Source organism: Felis catus, chromosome A3 (assembly GCF_018350175.1).
Source record: "Felis catus isolate Fca126 chromosome A3, F.catus_Fca126_mat1.0, whole genome shotgun sequence".
Lineage (NCBI taxonomy): Eukaryota > Metazoa > Chordata > Mammalia > Carnivora > Felidae > Felis > Felis catus.
Genome location: NC_058370.1, coordinates 128,705,974 through 128,727,236, shown reverse-complemented (window position 1 = coordinate 128,727,236; position 21,263 = coordinate 128,705,974). Strand labels below are relative to the sequence as shown.

General features: G+C 42.2%; 1 protein-coding gene across 11 annotated transcripts in view; it reads right to left on the bottom strand.

Moving 5' to 3' along the window:
• NBAS (NBAS subunit of NRZ tethering complex) overlaps window positions 1-21,263 on the bottom strand; it is a 355,550-nt gene that overhangs the window by 201,353 nt on the left and 132,934 nt on the right. For 9 of the 11 annotated variants that reach the window (XM_045054925.1, XM_045054924.1, XM_045054917.1 and 6 more), the window contains 3 exons: window positions 10,780-10,863; window positions 4,792-4,875; window positions 4,238-4,391 (listed from right to left, as the gene is read on the bottom strand). In XM_045054925.1, coding sequence (XP_044910860.1) covers window positions 4,238-4,391; window positions 4,792-4,875; window positions 10,780-10,863 — 322 coding nt within the window. The remainder of the gene's footprint in view (window positions 1-4,237; window positions 4,392-4,791; window positions 4,876-10,779; window positions 10,864-21,263) is intronic. The other 2 variants (XM_045054920.1, XM_006930475.5) reach the window with 1 other exon arrangement.

Genomic DNA, 21,263 nt, shown 5'->3' with positions numbered 1-21,263 from the left:
TCTCTCTCTCTCTCTGTCCCTCTCTTGCTCTCTCTCTCTCACTCAAAATAAATAAATAAACTTAACAAAAAGCAAAAAAGAATCTGTGGATATCGGCAGGTCACAAGGAAGGAGGGCAGGAGAACAGCATGGAAGGCAGAGAAGCGTCCCGTGGTGTGAAAGTACAGTTCATTCTGCGGGATCCCAAAGACTGGATGAAGCGAAGCAATGAGCAAAATGGCTGGGGCAGTAGGGAGGCACCACAGAACAGAGAACACTGTTTGCTGAGCTAAGGAAGGGGCAGGTTATCCTGAAATCCAAATACGGCCAAAGGATTTTGAACTGACGCATGTCAGGAGCAGATGTCCGCCAGAGAAAGAGCATTCGTTTAGTAAGTACGTGCTGAATGGTGGGCTGGAAGCGGACTGAACAGGAAGCGGGCAGACCGGTTCAGACAGCTGCACTTACTGGTGTCAGAAGACTCTCTACTAGTGACAAGAGCAGCACCCTGGGGGACAAAGCCAGAAGACACGGGCCACCCAGAAGAGACGAAAACGAATGGCTAAGACAAGGATGAGGGGAACGCACGAGGGCATCACAGAAGCCACACAGAGGAGCCTGCGGGAAGGAGGAAGCAGTGGTGTCAAAGGATGCAGCAGTAAAGCAACAGAGGAAGGGGACTTGACATTAAGAAGCAGTTTCAGTGGAACGGCAGGGGTGGCCGGACTCCAGACAAACGAGGAGCAAAGAAACGTGGAGAAAGCGATCGCGAAGGGGGACTGTGTCCGAGCTGAGCTGAGCTGAGCCAGGAAGAATATGGCTCTAACTTTGTTGTTGTTGTATTTAAAAAAAACAGGAGTGATTTCAACTTTAGGACCAAAAAAAAAAAAAAAAAAAAAAAAAAAAGTTGACAGAGCAGAGAAGGAGAGGTTGAAGCCACTGGGGAGAGAGAAAAGATGACAGACAGAACAGCCCTGAGCCGGGGGGAGTGTGGACTCCAGCAGCCTGAACGCAAGAGAAGAGACCTCTTTCTCTGGGAAAAGCCGGAAAGAGGAAGGACAAAGGGAAGCGAGTTGTCAAGTGTCCCAGTGAAACACAGGCAAATCACCTTCTGGGAATGAGTGGGAATGAGGCCAAGGTGGTAGATCCGGGAAAGCAGAGAAGGGGGAGGGGCAGCGCATCAAGGCGACGCAGGAACAGCAGTATTAAAGGACCACCCTCCAAGCCCTTCTAATAAGACCCAGGCACTGACTGGTACAGATGCAGTGAACAAAGAAGAAATGCACATGGTGCCAATAAACACAAGGGGGAAAAACCGTCTGTAGGTAAGGCATGAGGCAAAACAGGAATGATGTGGAAACACCTCAACAGATAAATGCGTTTTGTACCTAATTTCTAGTAATAAAAACACAGGTCATGTCTGAAAAGACAGATTCACCTGTATATCAATTAAAAAAAAAAAACTATCACATGTGGATTTTCAGAAAGCACGAAGAAAACCTGATGCATGAAACACAACTCTGTGCAACTAATAGTTTGAAGACATACACAGCACATTAGCCATTTGTAATACACTCACCAATTCTGTGATCCAGATTTGGTTTTCTAATATCGGCCTTGAAGTTGTGGCTCTCCCAGATACTTACTGAAGTACAAAAGCTTTGGAACCAAATTACTTGACACCTTAAATGAAAGTGGGCTCTAATACAACTTCAATTTGGCCGTGTACCCCAAGCCCTCACCGGATACATTTCACATTATACACATTCTCTAATCCAACAAACAAGTTCTGCTAAAGGCATTTGTAGGCACTAAGGAAAAAGAAGTCCCACATCAATTAAGTCTCTAAAAATGAAAAAGATGAAACTACGTTAGATACACTTCGTAGCATAAGCCACATGAAACATTAGTAAACAAAATGGAGCAAAAGAGCAAGACTTCTGATAGAAGGGTTTTAAAATTTTTTTTTTCCAACGTTTATTTATTTTTGGGACAGAGAGAGACAGAGCATGAACGGGGGAGGGGCAGAGAGAGAGGGAGACACAGAATCGGAAGCAGACTCCAGGCTCTGAGCCATCAGCCCAGAGCCTGACGCGGGGCTCGAACTCCCGGACCGCGAGATCGTGACCTGGCTGAAGTCGGACGCTTAACCGACTGCGCCACCCAGGTGCCCCTAGAAGGGTTTTTAAATGAAGGAAAGGGATGAAGGAATACGAAGCAGATAAATAAAGCACCCCCAAATCACTTTGCTTCCTTTATAATTATTCCCAATTCCTCAAATGATGAATTTAAGATGTCTAGGAATTATTGTTAGACTGTCAAAAAATTTATATTTCAGGGGTGCCTGGGTGGCTCAGTCAGTTGAGCATCCGGCTTCAGCTCAGGTCATGATCTCCTGGTTTGTAGGTTCAAGCCTCACGTCGGAGTTTACACTGATGGCATGGAGGCTGCTTGGAATATTCTCTGTCCCTCACTCTCTCACTCTCTCAAAAATAAACAAACATTAAAAAAATTTTAATTTCAAAGAGCTCTGCAGTCTCCTTTCTGTTTATTTTTTATAGACTTTACCTTTTAGAGCAGTGTTAGGCTGACAGCAAAACCGAGCAGAAAGTACAGCAACTTCCCATACAGCCTCTACCCCCACTTACCCACGGCCTCCCACACCGTCTACATCCCCCACCGACACGGTTCACTTGTTACAATCGATAAACCTGACGCATCACTGTCACCCGAGGTCCAAAGAGGACAACGGGAGCACCTCCAGAGGTTCTTTCTCTTCCAGCACCTTACGATTCTAGACATTTTCAAACATACTATGGTCCTTAGCCATCTTCAAAAACCTGGAAAGTCCATCATAAATATTCTTGGCCCGCCCCCCCCAAAAAAAAGTTTGGTCTATAATAGTGCCATCAGCTCCAATAAATAATTCACCTTCAATTCCATGACTACTAAAAATAGGAATGAGATGGAAGCAGAAATTCAAGAAGACTATCAAATGGAGACACAGAGCTGTGCCAATCACTAAATAGAAATTTAAACAAAGGGAAGGAAGTTCCTTCCCACAGTGCTGCTGCTCATCAGACCTTTTAGAATCGGCCTTCTCGTGAAGTGGAAAACTGATGGTAGGACGGGTGGTCCAAAGCCAAGACCGCAAGTAAAAAGCAAAAGTCATGCATCGGCCGGACCCTGAATGAGGTTTCAAAGTGCCTTCTGCCATTCTTCAGTCTGAATTGCCAACTTCTGTCCTCTAAGCCGAAGACAACTATTGCTGATATTTGCAAGGCCCTCAATTAGCAGAATTGGTAATGTTCTCTCCTGTGTATTTTCTTTGTTTCGTTGACCTTGATATAAGAAGCAACCCCATGAGGGGCGCCTGGGTGGCTCCATCGGTTAAGTGTCCAACTTCGGCTCAAGTCATGATCTCGCGGTTCATGAGTTCAAGCCCTGTGTCGGTCTCTGTGTCCAGAGCCTGGAGCCTGCTTCGGATTCTGTGTCTCCCTCTCTCTGCCCTTCCCCCACTCACACTCTGTCTCTCTCCCAAAAATAAACAAACACTAAAAAAAAAAAAAAAAACTAACCCCATGAACAGGCAGAAAATAAACAGGCAGAAAAGGTAAGTGGCAGGTTCAGAGTTACAAGGCGTGTTAGCAAAGAGTTAAGATGAGTATTCAGATCTCCTAAGCTTCCGTACAATCTGCTCTCTCTCTTCCACAGCCCGTCTGATGCAGTTCTTATGTGGCTCCAAAAAGGCACAGGGGAACGGAGGGAAATTAGGCTTCAACTTAAGGAAAACATTAGAGACAGAGCCTCAAACCCAAATTCCTAAAAAGCAAAATAAAAATCAGCTGCCTTACTGCAACGTGACAAGGAGCTAATCAGGCATTTCTGGGGTGATACGGTCTTTTCAACTAGCATGGTATTAAGCCTATTAAAAATCTTTGGAAAATCTGGGACACCACTGTCCCATATTCTGTCCCAAAGTCCCACCATACTTCGCAGCTTACATTTGATTTCAGAGTAAGGTTGTGAACAACTTCTCTTACGTGTATTTGCTCTTTAAGAATCCCCAGAAAGGCCACAAGAGCTTCTGAGGCAAAGGATAAAAGAACAAAAGTAGTAAGAGAGATTCATCTCGTCTCTGCAAACCAAATACAGGCTCCCTGGCACCACCGTCAGCTGCCACGACGTGCCCTGAATCCTGAGGGCCTGACGCAGCCCTGCCGGCATCGCGGAGTCGCGGCTGTCGTCCGCCCCTCACCTGTCGAGCATAATGCTCTATTTCCTCTGCTCTTGTCTGATACCAGTCCACAACCTTCTCTACCGTGAGCGGCGGCGTCCTGTACCTCAGCAACTCAGGCTGTGCGGCATACAAGAATTCACTTTCATCTTGCAGACGCGGCTCGACCACCATTCTGCGAGGCACAAAAGGAACAATTAGTCACTGGAATGCTGGGAAAAGTTAGAATTTTGTGCAAGTCAGAGAGAGAGAGACAGGAACAGGGATGGGAAGGGAGCACTCACAGAGATGGGGGTATGGTGTATGTGTGTGTGTACAAAGGGGAGGGTGTCCGCGTGTATCTTTTCCCGTATCTATGTGCACACTTACACGATAAATGGGACATGTGGGGGATGCCTAATCTATTTCCCTATTAGGCTTCCCAATGTAAAAAATCAGAATGGACGATACACCAAAACTGCTATGCCACAAATCAACCCAGTGAGTATTAACAAAATCAAAATCAGCCTGGGAGGCACATTTTACGAAACGCTTATGGCTGGGTGCCGGCCACAGGCGTACCAAATCAAAATTACCTGTGATGGCCGGCCAGGCCTCGTTCAGGTGAAACACCTCCAGGCGATTCTGACTCAAATATAAATTCAGAAACCTGGTTTTCTCTGTTCATAAAAACCAAAGGAAATACGCCTTATTTACATTGATAATATACTGTCAGCAGGCATCAGCAATGTAGTACGCTACGGACATTTGCAAAGAGAGGAACAACTTCAGGCCGGTTGCCGTAGATTAAAAAGAAGAAGAAGGGGGGGGGGGGAGGAGGGGGAGGAGGAGGACACCAAGAGGAATGTGTGCATGGATGACACCCGAGGGATCACAAATTATGAGTTTTGGGGAGGATGATCCCGGCCAAGTGGACCATCAAGGCAAGGGGCTTTGGGGTCAGAACTGAAGCGCATGCCATTGCTGAAAGGCATGAAACTGCACAAATTACAGAGCTAACACTTCTCTTAGATTCATTTTATTCAGATAAAATGGGTAAATACTATGCCAGAGTGTTCAAAATAATGTAAAGTAGACATAAAACATCGTATGACAGAGCGGGTGCTTAATTTTTTACTTACAGGTATTATTGTTGTTGGAATTGTTAGTAGCTGTAATGTAGGAGCAGACACAAAGCCCATAAAATATCTGGGCATTTGGCCACATGCCTCAGACAGCGTACTGTGCTTATAGCCAGCAGCCCTCTGCCCAGCTGGTCTCACAACTGACATTCACTTTCTGGCCAGTGGTTTTTCCCATCACTGCCACGAGAAAAGTCACATACATACCCCGAAATCATTAAAGCCACACATGTCAGCAGGGAAAAATACCCATGAGCAACTCTGAGGTCCCCTGGTATTTTCTTCAGTCCTTAGTATTTCCCTCTCAGCACCGTTTGATGGAATCTCACCACGTTCTTTCAGAAACAGGCTCCCCTTCCCTCCAGTATGCGGTGGCTCCTTCTGGGTCACCTCTGCTCGGATAGCCCCTCCAGCTGACCCCTGCATCCTGGCTCCTCCAAATTCCCAGTCTGGCTCTCTCCTCTCTCCTCACTCTGGACTCTCCCTTGGTCTCACCTCTGACTCTACAATATCAACTACCACACACATTATTACAACAATGACCATGTTTTACCCCGAACCCACCCTCCGCTCAGCTCTGAAATCCTCCTGCTTTTTGCTCCTCAATGGTTCACAGGCACTTCAAATGCAACAAGATCCAAACTGAACTCACGATGTCCTCAGGTAACAGTTACCTCTTTAAAAACAGAAACGTGGCTACATCATCCATGCCTACTTTTAAAGCCTGTGATCCGCCACAAAATACTCTAGCCTCTTCTTGGTGCCAATCTCACTCTTACCCTGGGTGCTTCAGCAATCCACATCCTTGTTTTGAGTCCTGAAAGAGGGCACCGCCTTGAGCCTCCTTCCAACACGCTCTTCCCTCTGCTTAGAACACGCTCCCTCTCTTTTGCCAAACTCGCCCTCACTGTTCAAATCTCAGATTTCACAAGAGTTTGCCCGGGACAACCTTCCTCGTCCTCCACCAAGTTGAGATCTCCCTGCTACAGGCCCCCGGTGCCCCAGCCCTTGTCTTTCCTAGCCCTCATCCCATTAGTCATCTACAACAGGACCATTTTCCCCGCCAGGTTATAAGCCTCACGAGTTACAGGGACCACATCTGCTTTTCTTTGGTATTCTCGCATCTAACAGAGGACAGACGCCAATTAAATGGATAAGCAACATGGTACGTCCTGGAATACTGAACATTTGTACCATCTTCAAAAGCATCTTTTCCTCTGTGAAACTTTTGACTTTTCATTTCTAGTTTTAGGAGTTCTGGCACAGCAAGCCTGGCTTACGTTTCGGCTCACTGTGGTCGGTCTGAGAGGAAATGCCCTCATGCCTTTCATCTACCTAGAATCAAGCAAAGGTGCGGGCCGCGGGGACCTGGAAGCGTGGGATGAAGGGTGCGATGCTCCGCCAATGCTATTCTCTCAAAAGCCCATCCGGAAATGAGAGAGGTCACTGTCAACGGTGTCTCTGCACCTCTGCCTACCACCCTGTCAATGGCACTGACCTCCCGCCGTCTTCGGTTTCCCTACCTCTTCCACCTCTCATTACAATTGTTAAGTGATGACTTCTAGTCCAATATGGTGGATGAATACCATGCATTTAAGCTCCACTTTTCCCTGCAACGCCCCTGAAATGGCAGCACAGGATCGTTAAGGGGTGTGGGGTGGAGGATGTCCCACACACTCTCAAGAGCTGCAGGGTACATGCTCAGCCACTCCCTTCCCTTCTAGAAACCCACAGGTAATGGCCAGAACTTAAAAATCAACAAGTAGCTACACAATGGTTATTCAGAGGTACGGAACACAAAAACTATCATCTACAAGAATTAGAAGTAATTGCTTCTGGAGAGCAAGAAATGGGAGAAGGAAACAAAAGACTGAGGGTTTGGGTTTTGCTGTTTTGTTTTTTTTGGTTTTTTTAATTGTCAAGTTAGTTAACATACAGTGTGGTCTTGGCTTCAGGAGTAGAACCCAGTGATTCATCACTTACCTATGATACCAAGTGTTCATCCCAACAAGTGTCCTCCTTAATGCCCATCACCCATTTAGCCCACCTCCCCACCAAACCCCCTCCAGCAACCCTCAGGTTGTTCTCTTGTCTTTAAGAGTCTCTTATGGCTCGCCTCCCACTCTGCTTTTATCTTATTTTTCCTTCCCCTCCCCTGTGATCATCTGTTAAGTTTCTCAAATTCCACTTATGAGTGAAATCATTTGATATCTGTCTTTCTCTGACTTATTTCGCTTAGCATAATACCCTCTAGTTCCATCCACATTGTCACAAATGGCAAGATTTCATTCTTTTCCATCACCAAGTAGTATTCCAGTATGTGTGTGTGTGTGTGTGTGTGTGTGTGTGTGTGTGTACATACATAGGCTACATCTTCTTGATGCTTTTTTTTAACCATAGCTTTGTAGAAAAATTTTGATCTACTTGCAAATATATACAACTCTGATTTTTAAAAATGAAAATCAAAAACAGCTTTTAAAAAGCAAACAGCAAAAACACAGCAGAATATTCAACTGCTATTACACTAAAACTTTTGGGGGGTAATAAAAGGTACCTAAGAGTTACCTACTCCATTATCTCAGATATCCAAAATACAACAAAACAAAGAGAAACGGCCAACATTAGCACGAACATTAGAGAGCTTTCGAATGTCATCTGCAATGATCGACACTACGGGTTTTGATCATTTATCAGTCAGACCGTACATATACGTAGCTTCAAAAATCCAAAAGCATGAAAAGACTCCTATCAAAAAGCCAGCGATTCCATACACAGTTGACATCTTTGTCCCCCTCCACGTCTTTCAGCCACGTTCCTGGATTTTCCTCTACACATCCAAACAAACAGTATGTGTGTGGGACTGTTCCCTGACTTCTCTACTCTACCTGCTGTTCAGCGGTCTTAAACCACAACCTTCCACTCCCCTTACACTCTTTCCTCCCACTGTGGCTATATCACAATTTGGATTAAACCACTAATTATCTACATTCTGATTATGTGAATGTTACCTTCTCCTGAGCCACGTGGTACATTATCATAACTACTGTTTTTTTTGAACAACTTTTCATTTTCTGGAGTTAATAAACGCCAGTTGTCCTACGTGTCTCATTCACTATCATATGCATTCATTGCTATTTTTTCCAAATCCTCCAAAAGATGTATTAATAGCAAAATTTAAAAGCTTTCCCCAAATCGTCAAATACATCAGACAATACACCGGTTCCGTTTTTAAAATTTTTCCAAGACACCTGGCTCTTGAAGCCATCTACCCCCTTCCCAGTCTGTGCTGGCTGCTCTCTCACCCGACAAGAACACAGCTGTCATCCCAGGCCTTCTCACTGCCATGGCCTATGTTAGAGCCCAGTTCTGAATCTAATGGCTTTCTTTTTTTCAGTTGACTCCTTCATTTTAATAAAACACATCTCCTATGGCTTCCTGGAATGAGATGTACATGGATGGTAAATTTTCCAAGACCTTACATGATTAACCTCATACATGAATGATGATTTTAGCTGCATCAGGATTCCCGATCAAAAAGTATGTTCCAACAAAAGTTTTTCTTCTAGCTCCTAGTGCTGTTCTGGAGATGTCTGAGGTCATTCTTTTTTTTTTTTTTTTTTTTTTTTAATGTTTATTTTTAAGACAGAACATGAATGGGGGAGGGGCAGAGAGAGAGGGGGACACAGAATCGGAAGCAGGCTCCAGGCTCTGAGCCATCAGCCCAGAGCCTGACGCGGGGCTTGAACTCACGAACCGTGAGATCGTGACCTGAGCCAAAGCCGGACGCTCAACCGACTGAGCCACCCAGGCGCCCCAAGGTCATTCTAATTCAAACTTCCTTTTATGGAATATGTTTTTCTCTCTGGTAGACTGTGTCCCTGATATTTGGGAAGGTCATGATTGTATGCTTTAGTGTAGTGGGCATTTCAGTGTGAAAACTCATAGCCTTCAATTCTAAATACTAGACTTTAAATATTTATTTCTTCCCTTCTATGATATGCCATCTCTTTCTAGAATGCCTGTAATTTGAATATTAAGCTTGTTTTTTATCTTTGCTTGCTTATTATCTAGGTCTATAATAGTTTTATTCTACTTTCTGGGAAAATTCTTTGCTTTTATCTTTCAACTTTCCTAATTGTTAGACACTAACTATCTTATTTTTTTATTTCCCAAAGTGCTCTTAGTTCTCTGTCCCTGTTTTATAAAATCCTTTTGTTATTTCACAACTACAGTATCTTATCTCATGGGCAACATTAATTATAATTTTTGAAGTTTTCTTTTTGTGTGGTCTCTGACTTCCAGTTCCACCTTCTGTTGGCTTTGCCTTTCCTGTCTGTCCTGCCCACTGACGCCAACCCTCAAACGTCCGGGAAGCTCAGTGTGCTGACAGGACTGGTTCTTTTGCTGGCTTCGCTATGACCAGGTAATGCACTGATCTTCTGAGACTAATATCTCAATACCTGGAGGCCTCTTCTCAGACACGATTCCATTTCTCTAGAAAAGAACTCTCCCAACTTCTACTTGGGGAATATGCCTGCACTCTAGGAGCTCGGAGGGGGCGGGTACCCCTAGGCTCCAACATTCAGACATAGATTTTCACTGAACGCTCAGAATTTCAACCCCAGCACTCCACCCCCACCCTGCGCTGTGCCTAATGCCCAGGCAGCTGGAGGATTTCTGGATCATCCTGAAGGTTCTCTGCCTTAATTCATGAATCCAAAAAATAAACATCTAATTTCATGCAGGGGAAATACAGAAGGCTAGATGGTGACAGAACATTTTCCTGACCTTGAGAAGTGAGGACTAAGGGAATTCAACTGCTTTCAGCCCCAAACCTCCTCTCCCACCCCTTCACCAGTAGTTGATGCCTCCACATTCTCAGGCTTTCTAACGTTAAGTCTCACAAAAATAAAAATGCAAATTGAATCAAGAACGAAATTAAAGGAATACTTTAAAATGAAAAGAGCTGCTATATAAGGATCATTTGTTTAGAATATTTACTTTGTAGAATTTAATATTCTTCCATTAAAAAAACCTGTAACATAGGGCTGCCTGGGTGGCTCAGCCAGTTGGGTGTCTGACTTCGGCTCAGGTCATGATCTCGTGGTCCGTGGGTTCGAGCGCCGCAATGGGCTCTGTGCTGACAGCTCGGAGCCTGGAGCCTGTTTTAGATTCTGCATCTCCCTCCCTCTCTGCCCCTTCCCCTCTCATACTCTGTCTCTCTCTCTCAAAACTAAATAAAAACATTAAAAAAAATTAAAAAAAAAAACCTGTAACATAATGGAGTAAAATCAAGCCAAGTGTTTAAAACAACCGCACCTGAACTCCCTACATCAGGGACCACCGTCAAGTACGTGATCGCTGACCACATGCCACATCCACAGGCCCTCTGCGTGCCCCTCCCAGAGGAATGAAGTTCCCTCGCGCCAGCTCACCCTTTACCTGCGCTCCGGCTCCTCACACCAATCTTTCTCCCGGTGTTTGTGTTCACGCCAGGGAATGAGCACCAAGGAGTCTCCGTTATAACTTAAATGAAAAAAAAGAAAGTATTTGAAATACACATTACCTCAATGACTGGCTACACAAGGAGCATGATGCAAAAAGTTTCTCCACAACCTTAAACCTCTACTCCCGTTTATGACATAGTAAGTCAAACACAATACAGGCTACATACAATACATAAGTGGAAAATACCACATGGTCGATCTCTCTTGCATCAGAAAATGGTTCAAGAAGAAAAGGATAATTCAAAACAAAAAAACTGGCAAGGAACTGAAGGACAACGCAGGTATATGCTCATTCACCCATGTCAAAGCTTTCATCAAGAGCCTGTGTTGTACGTTCTTAATGTAAACATAAATGTTCCCATGCCCTCGAAAGGCTTAGTCTAACTTCTTGTGATCGTAGAAATGTTCTGTAACTATGCTATCCAACATAGTAACCAGTAGCTACATGCACGTGTATTAAGCACTTGAAATATGGCTAAGAGAACTTTATTCAATTTTAATTAGTGCTAATTAAGATTTAAATAGCCACATAAAATTTAATTTAAATTTAAATGGTGGCTACCGTATTTGACAGTACAGACCTGGAGGGAGGTAAGTATTGAGGGAAGAAATGATTTTGCAGGTTAAAAATAACACTAAATGCTAAAAGATGCAGATTTCCAGGAAAACAGCACTAGGGATGGAGGGTACAACATGACGAGAGAGTGCACCCTGCTGCAGGACATATGGGGAAACGGTTAAGTCAGTAAATCCCAAGTGCTCATCACAAGGAGAAACATTTTTTTCTTTCTCGTCTTTCGTTTCTACTTTACCTATAGGAGGTGATGGATGTTAGCTGAGCCTAGAGCGATTATCACTTCACAATGTATGTAAATCGAACCATCGTGCTGTGGACCCTCAACTTCTACAGGAATGTATGTCATTTATTTCTCGATAGAAGTGGAAAGAGAGTGTATCAGCAAAAGATGATAGCAGGAGAACTAAAAAAGGCAAAAATAAGGCCGGATTGGATGGAATTAGGAATAAATTTAGACAGAAAAGCGAGGTAAAGACAGTAGGGTGCGGGAACAGAGCAGAGCAGCAGGCGCATCGGGAAGCCCGGGAAACAGAAGGCTGGCAGCGTCTCGGCGAGCCGTGCGGTCCTCGGCACAGGCCTTTCGAAAGCGAAGCGCTCCCAACGCGAGCTCAAAGGTCCCTTTGGGCCCTAATAGTCCATAAGCCCATGACAACTGAAACATCTGGAATTAAGACAATTTTTTTTAAATGTTTATTTATCTTGGGATAAAGAGAACAAACAAACACCACACACACACACACAAGAGCATGGTTGGGATAGAGCAAGAGAAAAAGAGAGAGAGAGAGAGAGAGAGAGAGAGAGAGAGAGAGAGAGAGAGAATGAGAATCCCAAGCAGGCTCTACGCGGTCAGGGCAGAGCCTGACCTGCAGCTCAATCCTACAAACTGTGTGAGATCATGACCTGAGCTGAAACCAAGAGTCGGATGCTTAACCAACTGAGCCACCCAAGCTCCTTCCCCAAGAAGACAAAAATTGTAAGAACAAATTTCAATTGCTCTGCTTTATAGTTCAACAAAACATTTTCTCTACTTCTGAGTATTCATGGTAGCAATTTTCTAAAATTTATCATAGCCCCAGAGAAAGGACTGCACTTCCTGATATCAGGTTGTATTTTGTACTTTCCTCTCTTACTAGGTAATGTGGCATGCCTTGCACAAGAAATACTTTGTAAACATTTGAATACTACGTAGATGGAGGGACTGGTCCTCTGGACAAGCCCGTGGGATGGTTTCAAGTAGAAGAGGGAAGCCAAAAGGTCTGAGAACGGGCAGTGTTGTGCATCGATCAACAGCATTCCCATCAAGTTATTACTGGTGCAAATTATCCAAAGTCAAAATTCCCCTCTAGATACAGACAAAAAGAAATGTACTTTACTATATTTTTTAAACACAGTATTTCACCCGCTTCGTAGCTAACGTGTACAGATCTTGCATACTGTGTACCAGATACATTTTTGAAGGTATCTGAGTTCATTTCTTAAATTTCTGCATCACACAGATGATTATTTAGCATGGATGCCACAATCACACTATTTGTCACCCAATAAAAAACTATTTTATTTCCTTCCATGTCGATAGCTAATACTTTACCACAGGCTACTGAAATGGAAAGCAGAAGAGAACATGGGGAAACAACAACGATGACGATGTTCACTCTTCCAACAGAAGAATAAATTGTAGCAGTGAACTGAGGAACAAGGGGGAAGAAAAACGAACAAACGATTACCGCCTTTTCTAATTAAAGCAGACACGGTTCCATAGCTACACAAAATGCTTTCTCAAAGAATTTTAGAAAAATGTATCACAAGTTGAGATTTGTACTTTCTATACAAAGTGCATATTAGATACAAGGGTTATTACTAAAATGATTAATAGTGGCGTGGGCCCCCTCAGCAAAATAATAATTCATTTGGTAAAGACTAGAAAGCTATAAAACTTTGTGAAGCTTCACTGAACAGAAATGGGTATGAAAACATACCTATTTTTATCAAAACACGTATTAAAGGCAAGTTCCAGCTCTGAGGTGCACTCCAAAAGGTCGTCCTGAAGAGTCCTGAGTTACTAAAGCATTTTTGCTGCATTTTCAAGGCAGAGCACAACCGAAGGTTTCTAAATGTGCTGATCACCACCGACACGGTAACAGCACTACTCGTACTACTGTTAGCATACCCCTGATGATCGGCAACATTTACCGAGCTCTTACTATGGACTAGACAGGATGAAATGCATTTAACACACAACCCTCATTTAGTCCCGCCAATCTACTGTAGTTGGTGAGATGATCTTCCTCATGTCAGAGTGGGAAAACTGAGGCCTGGCTTAACTTGTCCATCCTCATAAAACTAGTAAATGACAATCAGAACCCCAAATGTGGACGGACTTCCAGCTTGCACACTAGACTACCTGTAGAAAGGGCCCAGGGGCTCCAGTGTAGCCCCCAGCCACAAATCCAGTCTCTTGTCACCACTGCCTTGGTCCACACCTATGAGTCACCAGGCACGATCTGTAGGTGGCAGGTAGAGGTCATTTGAGCCTTCCCGAAATTTAACTTTAGACAACCCAGTAAGGACCAGTTGCATGCATATTTAAACTACAAAATAAGGGGCGCCTGGGTGGCGCAGTCGGTTAAGCCTCCGACTTCAGCCAGGTCACGATCTCGCGGTCCGTGAGTTCGAGCCCCGCGTCGGGCTCTGGGCTGATGGCTCGGAGCCTGTTTCCGATTCTGTGTCTCCCTCTCTCTCTGCCCCTCCCCCGTTCATGCTCTGTCTCTCTCTGTCCCAAAAATAAATAAACGTTGAAAAAAAAAATTTTAAACTACAAAATAAAACCAAACTCAATACGAGTAGATTACTAATATGATAAAGCTAGCTTCTACCACATACGGCTAGACCTTAGGTCTGATCACCAACACTTATGTAAAAACAAAACACAAAAACCTTCCTTCTACTCTCTCATTTCCTTACAGAATGTTTCAACAAACCAAGTTATTTTAAAACAAATTTTAGGAGTTTAACATGCTTGCTATAAAAATACTCCAAGTTCTTTATCCTGCTTCAAATAACAGCATTTCAGAGACAAGATCTCCTCCTCAACCAGAATATAAATTTCTTGAGGGCAGAACTTTTGTTTATTTTGTCCACTGCCTCAATAACTAAAATAGTGCCTGGCATTTAGCAGGCTCTAAAATAATATGTCAAACGAATTATTCAATAACAGCACAAAGATTTCTTAAGTGAGGACTATATCTCATCTATAGTCAATTCTTTCATGAAAGTGCTCTCGAGTATCACAGAAATTCAAAATTGGAATAAAGCAATGAAGGGGCACAATCTAGTCATAAACATAGATATGCCAAGGAAGTGTGTGTGTTTGTGTGTGTTTATGTGTGTATGGAGTCTGCAGAGCTGCAAGGGAGAACACGAATGCTTTCCTGTAGAGCCCACGACCCTGATGACACAGCGAGCCATGCCAGTGACAGCTCACATCTCATCTGGGCAGCTGGCTGGACATGTCGTGTTCTAGGGCGGGGGGGGAGGGAGAAAACTTCAGAATACCTATTTCTCTAAATTTCACCATTCTTCACACTTGAAAATAACTGCTTATACCATTACTTTTGTTAACATGCCCAAGTTTTAGCTACTTATTCTTTCATAAGGTAAGTGGAGCGATAGCATTTCATTAATTCTGTTCACACTGAAGATAGGAATCATGTGAATCAATCTGTAAATGAGGTCGGTGACACTGTGGTTCAAGAAAACCCAGAAAACAGTTGTAGGAAGTTGAGTGACTTGCAAAAGTTACGCTTTGAATCTCAAGTCCCATCAACACAGAACGTGTACATACACTTGATTTCATTTTGGTCCTTTATTGTTTCCACTTGGCCTAAGACATCTTAAAACCTAACATGTATCATCCCCCACTAAAAAAAGGAAGACCGTGGTAAACTTAAACGACCTCTTTACAAAGTAATGGCTGCTTAATTTTAAGATTCTTTATATGAGGACTCGGCTCATTGTTTTACTCCAAACAATAAACATGCTGGTTTCATCTGAAGGTAACATTTATTTGTCAGCAGGAAAGAATGAGTATTGCAAGTTCTATTATGTCCGACTATTCTCTCACCAGTGATTTCCCACACTAAGTATAAATGTTTTATTTCAAAGAAATTTTATGAAGAATAAACTTACAAAAAGTTCTTTTGTTTGTATTCCATGACTTGGAAACAAAAGGATAAATAGACTGCATGTTACTACTAATTGCTACCTTTTATGCAATGGTTTTAATATGTGGAGTTAAATTTATTTCTATTATTTAGCACAGAAGAAAATGTTCTGGTAAATAAAGGACAAAAAATAATAATTTGAGCCCACATATATAACTACTCTGTGGTCACCATCACTGAACAAATCAAACTGGTCTGAAACTCAATGGGAAACCAATCAAAAAGCTAGTTATCATTCAGAATGCCAAGTTGCAAAAATGCTATCTAAAGGCATCATTCAGAGTTCTCTTCTGGAATAACAGGATTCAGTTTCATTAATAAATGACTTAGAAGATCCAGCAGATTAAAGAGCTATCTTGAAACTTCCCAGTATTCTTGGATGTTAGCAATGTGTGAGAGAGACCACAGTGAAAACACCACCACTCCAGGACTTGGACTCTCCCCCTGTCCCCACCAGCTATATCCCTGGGACCCACCTGTGTAATCTATTTGTTAAATACTGTAATATTATCTGCCCCAAATGAAGACAAAACTAGACAAACATTCTTGAACTCTAATCCATTATAATTAGGAGAATGCTCTCCAAAGTCTAACCTCTGTGACAGAACGCCACCCTGCACAACTGCGAGGTCTTGATCAAGTTATTCAACCTGCTTGTGCCTCAATTTCCCCATGAGTGAAATAGAATAATAGTATTAGACATATTTGGATTTTGGAAGAATCAAATTAGTACATCTAGAGACTTTAGAGTAGTACCTGGTATATAAAAAGTGTCCAACCATTATAAAAAGCATCATTATTCCCAACACCAGCAAGGTTTTCATGGGCAGTGAAGTACAAGATCGATGTAACTGGGTGACGTTTCAAGATCTACCTGATGATGAGTAGTAACACCACATAAATAACATCAATGATTATACTGACAAATACCTAACAAGTGCAATAAAGTCTGCGGACACCGGCCTCAATAGATGGCACCTGGCCAACGCAATGCGCAGTGATAAGAAGTGATGAGCTGATTGATGAGGCAGAAATAAGCAACAACATCCACAAGGCATCATCTCTCTCCCAAATGCTTAACGCAAAGTTTGAAGATAAATTTTTACCACAGGCAAAGGGTGGCTTGATTATTTCTGAGGACTGGTCTGTAAAATCACTGACACTTAAGGGAAAGCCACAAACTCCAAAGGAAGAAACTGTCAGAAAGGTTAAGAAAGGCTACTCTTGGGGCGCCTGGGTGGCTCGGTCGGTTAAGCGGCCGACTTCGGCTCAGGTCATGATTTCACAGTCCATGAGTTCGAGCCCAGCCCAGTGGAGCCTGTTTCAGATTCTGTGTCTCTCTCTCTCTGACCCTCCCCCGTTCATGCTCTCTCTCTGTCTCAAAAATAAATAAACGTTTAAAAAAAAAAAAGGCTACTCTTCACAAAGATGTTTGCTGTCAATAAAACAAGGGGTGACAGAAGAGAGAGGTCAGATAGGAAAACTATCCCCTACACCACCACCTCCCTTGTCCCTTGGACAGGGGGCCCTGATTTTGAGGAAGAGGCACTCAAGGTCCCCGAACAACGAATACTTATGTTTGCTATAAGGAAAGTTACTAGGAGAAAAAAAGGCATTCTCAAACCCAACTTCAATGGCATATATTTCACTAAGAATAAGCTAAAACAGAAAACGTTAAAAAAAAAAAATCCCCCAAACAAAACATTTATGTAGTAATTTTTACATTCAGCATTTGGTGCTACACACAACCAATATTTATAAATGTTTCTATTTTTTTATTTTTATGATGATTTTCATATTTATATTTATAATATTGCACCTATCGGAAATAAGTGTTCAACCTAAAACTGGTTCAGTTATGACTTTCATTTGTAGCATAAACTCAACTATAGTTTCAGCACTGCCAGGATTTCATGCAGTAAGGGGAGAAGCTATATCACATGTGATGATACTGAAAGATCTGAGGTCTAAGAGCCAACTAAGGATTGATGAGGACGATCCTCATCCTGGGGAGACCCAAAACTACACGTGCCAACTACCATCAGGGAAGTAACACAAGAGAAATCCAATTTCACTCCCTGTTCTGTTACTTAGACTGACATAAAACCAGTAGAGAGAATAAAAGCAACACTCTCCTTTCACATTACTTGAAGATAACAAGACCCTGACAAATCTCCTTTGGTCTATTAATTAAACCAGAAGAACCTTCCAGGACAAAGACAGAAGTATATGACATCTGAATTTATCAACTACAAAACTAAAGAAATGTACCAAAATGTTTATGAATTGTATCACCGTATATTACAAGCTCTGACCTGTGTAAGGTTTTGGTGCTAAGAGACTTTGAACGAAAGGATTAGAGAGGAAAAGAATTTTTTTATCTTCCTTTTATTCATATAACCAAAGAATACGGCAAAATAATGCCTGTGCAGATCCCAAGCCACAGGAAGTGTAATTTCCCCACTGTCACCCTTCAAGATCGTGCATAGTCCTACCTCTAGACCTACACTGAATGGACATTTCAGATATAGTGCTTACTATATATGAGCACAAATATAAAGTTGTAAGCAATTATACATATTCATGAATACATGAAGTCAACAGTCTCGAGAGACAGACATTATCTTTGCCCTTTTACAGGAGAGAAAACAGTGGCACAGAGATGTTTACTAAGGTGCAAAGTCACACAACTAACAGTTGCAGCTGGATTTGAACCCAACAGCCTGGTTCCAGAGCCTGCGTTCTCATGCACTAGGATATCCTACCCATCTGACTCCCACCTGTTCCAGCTCAAATCCCCGCCTCTCACGGATGTTCTCGGACCATCCCAGGCCAGATTGCTTTCTTCCTAAATTCTCACTATTAATAACTAGACAATTCATCTGGCATTTACTCCTATTTAACCTTATGATAATATACAGGTAGTACCTTCTTCTCTGATTTTCCTGGAGTACTTCTCTATTATGTTCTTAAGTTCCTAGTATATATTTTGTTTCCCCATTAAAAGTAAATATTCCAGGGGAACCCCGGGTGGCTCAGTCAGTTAAGTGTCCAACTTCAGCTCAGGTCGTGGTCTCACAGTTTCCGAGTTCGTGCCCCACATTGGGCTGCCTGCTGTCAGTGCAGAGCCGGCTTCAGGTCCTCTTTGTCTCCCTCTCTCTCTCTGCCCCTCCCCCACTCACTCACTCTCTCAAAAATAAATTTAAAAAATTTTAATGTAAATATTCCACTCTTGTAAGTACTCCTTTGCATCCATCACAACTCCTAGTTATATAGGCACAGTGTTACATGAATAATAACTTTATAAGCGCATTATTTCATTTCCTCCTCAAACACCCCATAAGCTAGATATTACAATTATAAATTTGCAGGAAAGTAAACTACATGGACTCAAAAATCTTCACTGACTTACTGAGTGAATGCATAAATGATTTATCAGTTGGAACGGATCCAGTGATGTTATCTTAATTCTAAAATCGGAGCTCTCAAAAACAAATAACAACAACAACAACAACAACAAAAACCCTTAAGAATTGGAAAGATAAGATTTAGTCAAGATACAAAACTTAGTCTGAATCACATGAAAAATTGCTCAATATCACTAATCATCAGGGATATGCAAATCAAAACCACAATGAGATATCACCTTACATGTGTCAGAATGGCTAGACTCAAAAAGACAAGCAATAACAAGTGTTGGCGAGGATGGGGAGAAAAAAGACCCTTCTTCATGCACTGTTGGTGGGAATGCGAATCAGGCGTAGTCAATGTGGATAACACTACGGAGGTTCCTCAAAACTATATGATCCGGTAATTCCATTACTGCATATTTACACAAAGAAAATGAAAACACTAATTTGAAAGGATATGTGCACCCTTATGTTTACTGCAGCATTATTTACAATAGCTAAGCTACAGAAGCAACCCAAGGGTCCATCAATAGATAAATGGATAAAGAAGACTGTACACACACACACACACACACACACACACACACACACACACACAAATATTACTCAGCCATTAAAAAAGGTTGAGATCTTGACATTTGTGACAGCACGGATGGGCCTAGAGGGTTTTGTGCTCAGTGAAGTGAGACGGAGAAAGATAAATGCCATATGATTTCACTTATATGTGGAATCTGAAAAATAAAATGAATACACAAAGGAAAAGTAGAAACAGACCCATAAGTACAGAGAATTGATGGCTACCAGAGGGGAGGTGGGTGGGGGATGGGCAAAATGGGTGAAGGGGAGTAGGAGATCCAGACTTCCAGTTGTGGAATGAATCAGTCACGGGAATAAAGGCACAGCACAGGGAATATAGTCCATGGTATTGTAACAGTGCTGTATGGGGACAGACGATAAGCACAGTGCAGTGACCACAGCATAATGTATAAATGTGTCAAATCACTATGTTGTGAAACTAATTTGACATTGAAACTAATCTGACCCACAGCGTGTGTCAACTATATTTCAACTTAAAAAAGGAAAAAAATTAATCTGACCAATAAATGAAATCTATAAAAGTCAATTAAGATGACATAGCTAGGACTGATTCCTTTACAGCATATACCTCACTGCTACTGAGATTATCTGTACACATGGGTTTCAGGGTAGGGGCACTTTACACCCTCAGTACCTAACTTACAGAAAAATCTCAGCAAAGTGATTCAATCAAGTAATTACTCAGCAATGCTTCACAAGGGAAGCATTGTGTTACTCTAACTCTTGAAAAACTCTTCAAAAAAAAAAAAAAAGAAAAATTTACACTTCGGAAGCCAAGTTGTATACAGTGGCAACAGGAAGAAAAAAATGTAGATTGATATTTAAAAAGACTCATAAAAATTATAAATTCAGCACTTTAACCTGATCTGAATGGATAGAAAAGTAGTCTTGATCCATGGAATGCATATTTACAATGCTGTCTTTAATTGGGCCAATCAATGCAGTGATCATTAGAAGAGAAAAAAAACTGAAACCTTCTGTGATGTTCCCAGATCAAGCCTCCCTGACTTTCTTCCGTAAGACTAAGCTTTGTATGTATTCCCGTTACTGCTGTCATTGCACAGAATTACAGATAGATGGTTCCACTTAGAACGGTTCAATTTATAATTATTTTACTTTACGATGGTGTGAAAGGGATATGCCCTTGGTAGAAGCTGTACTTTGGATTTTGAAGTCGGGTCTTTTCCTGGGCTAGGGTCATGCGGTAATGGTCCTCTCTCACGATCCTGGATGGCGGCAGGGAGCCACAGCTCCCAGTCCACCAAGCGATCACAGAGGATAAACCACCAATTTACTTACAACCCTTCTGTAATCATGTAACCATTCTGTTTTTCACTTTCAGTACGGTAGTCAATAAATTACATGAGGAGGCTCACCACTTTATTATAAGACAGTCCTGTGTTAAATGATTCTGCTCAATTGTAGGCTAGCATTAAGTGTTATGAACATGCTTAAGGAAGGCTAATCTGAGCTATGATGTTCAGTAGGTTAGGTGTATTAAATGCATTTTTGCTTATTATTTTCAGCAATGAGTTTATCGAGATATAACCTCATCATAAGTAAGATATGCACAATTATTTATTTGTGTCTTGCTCCTTCACTAAACTATAAGTTC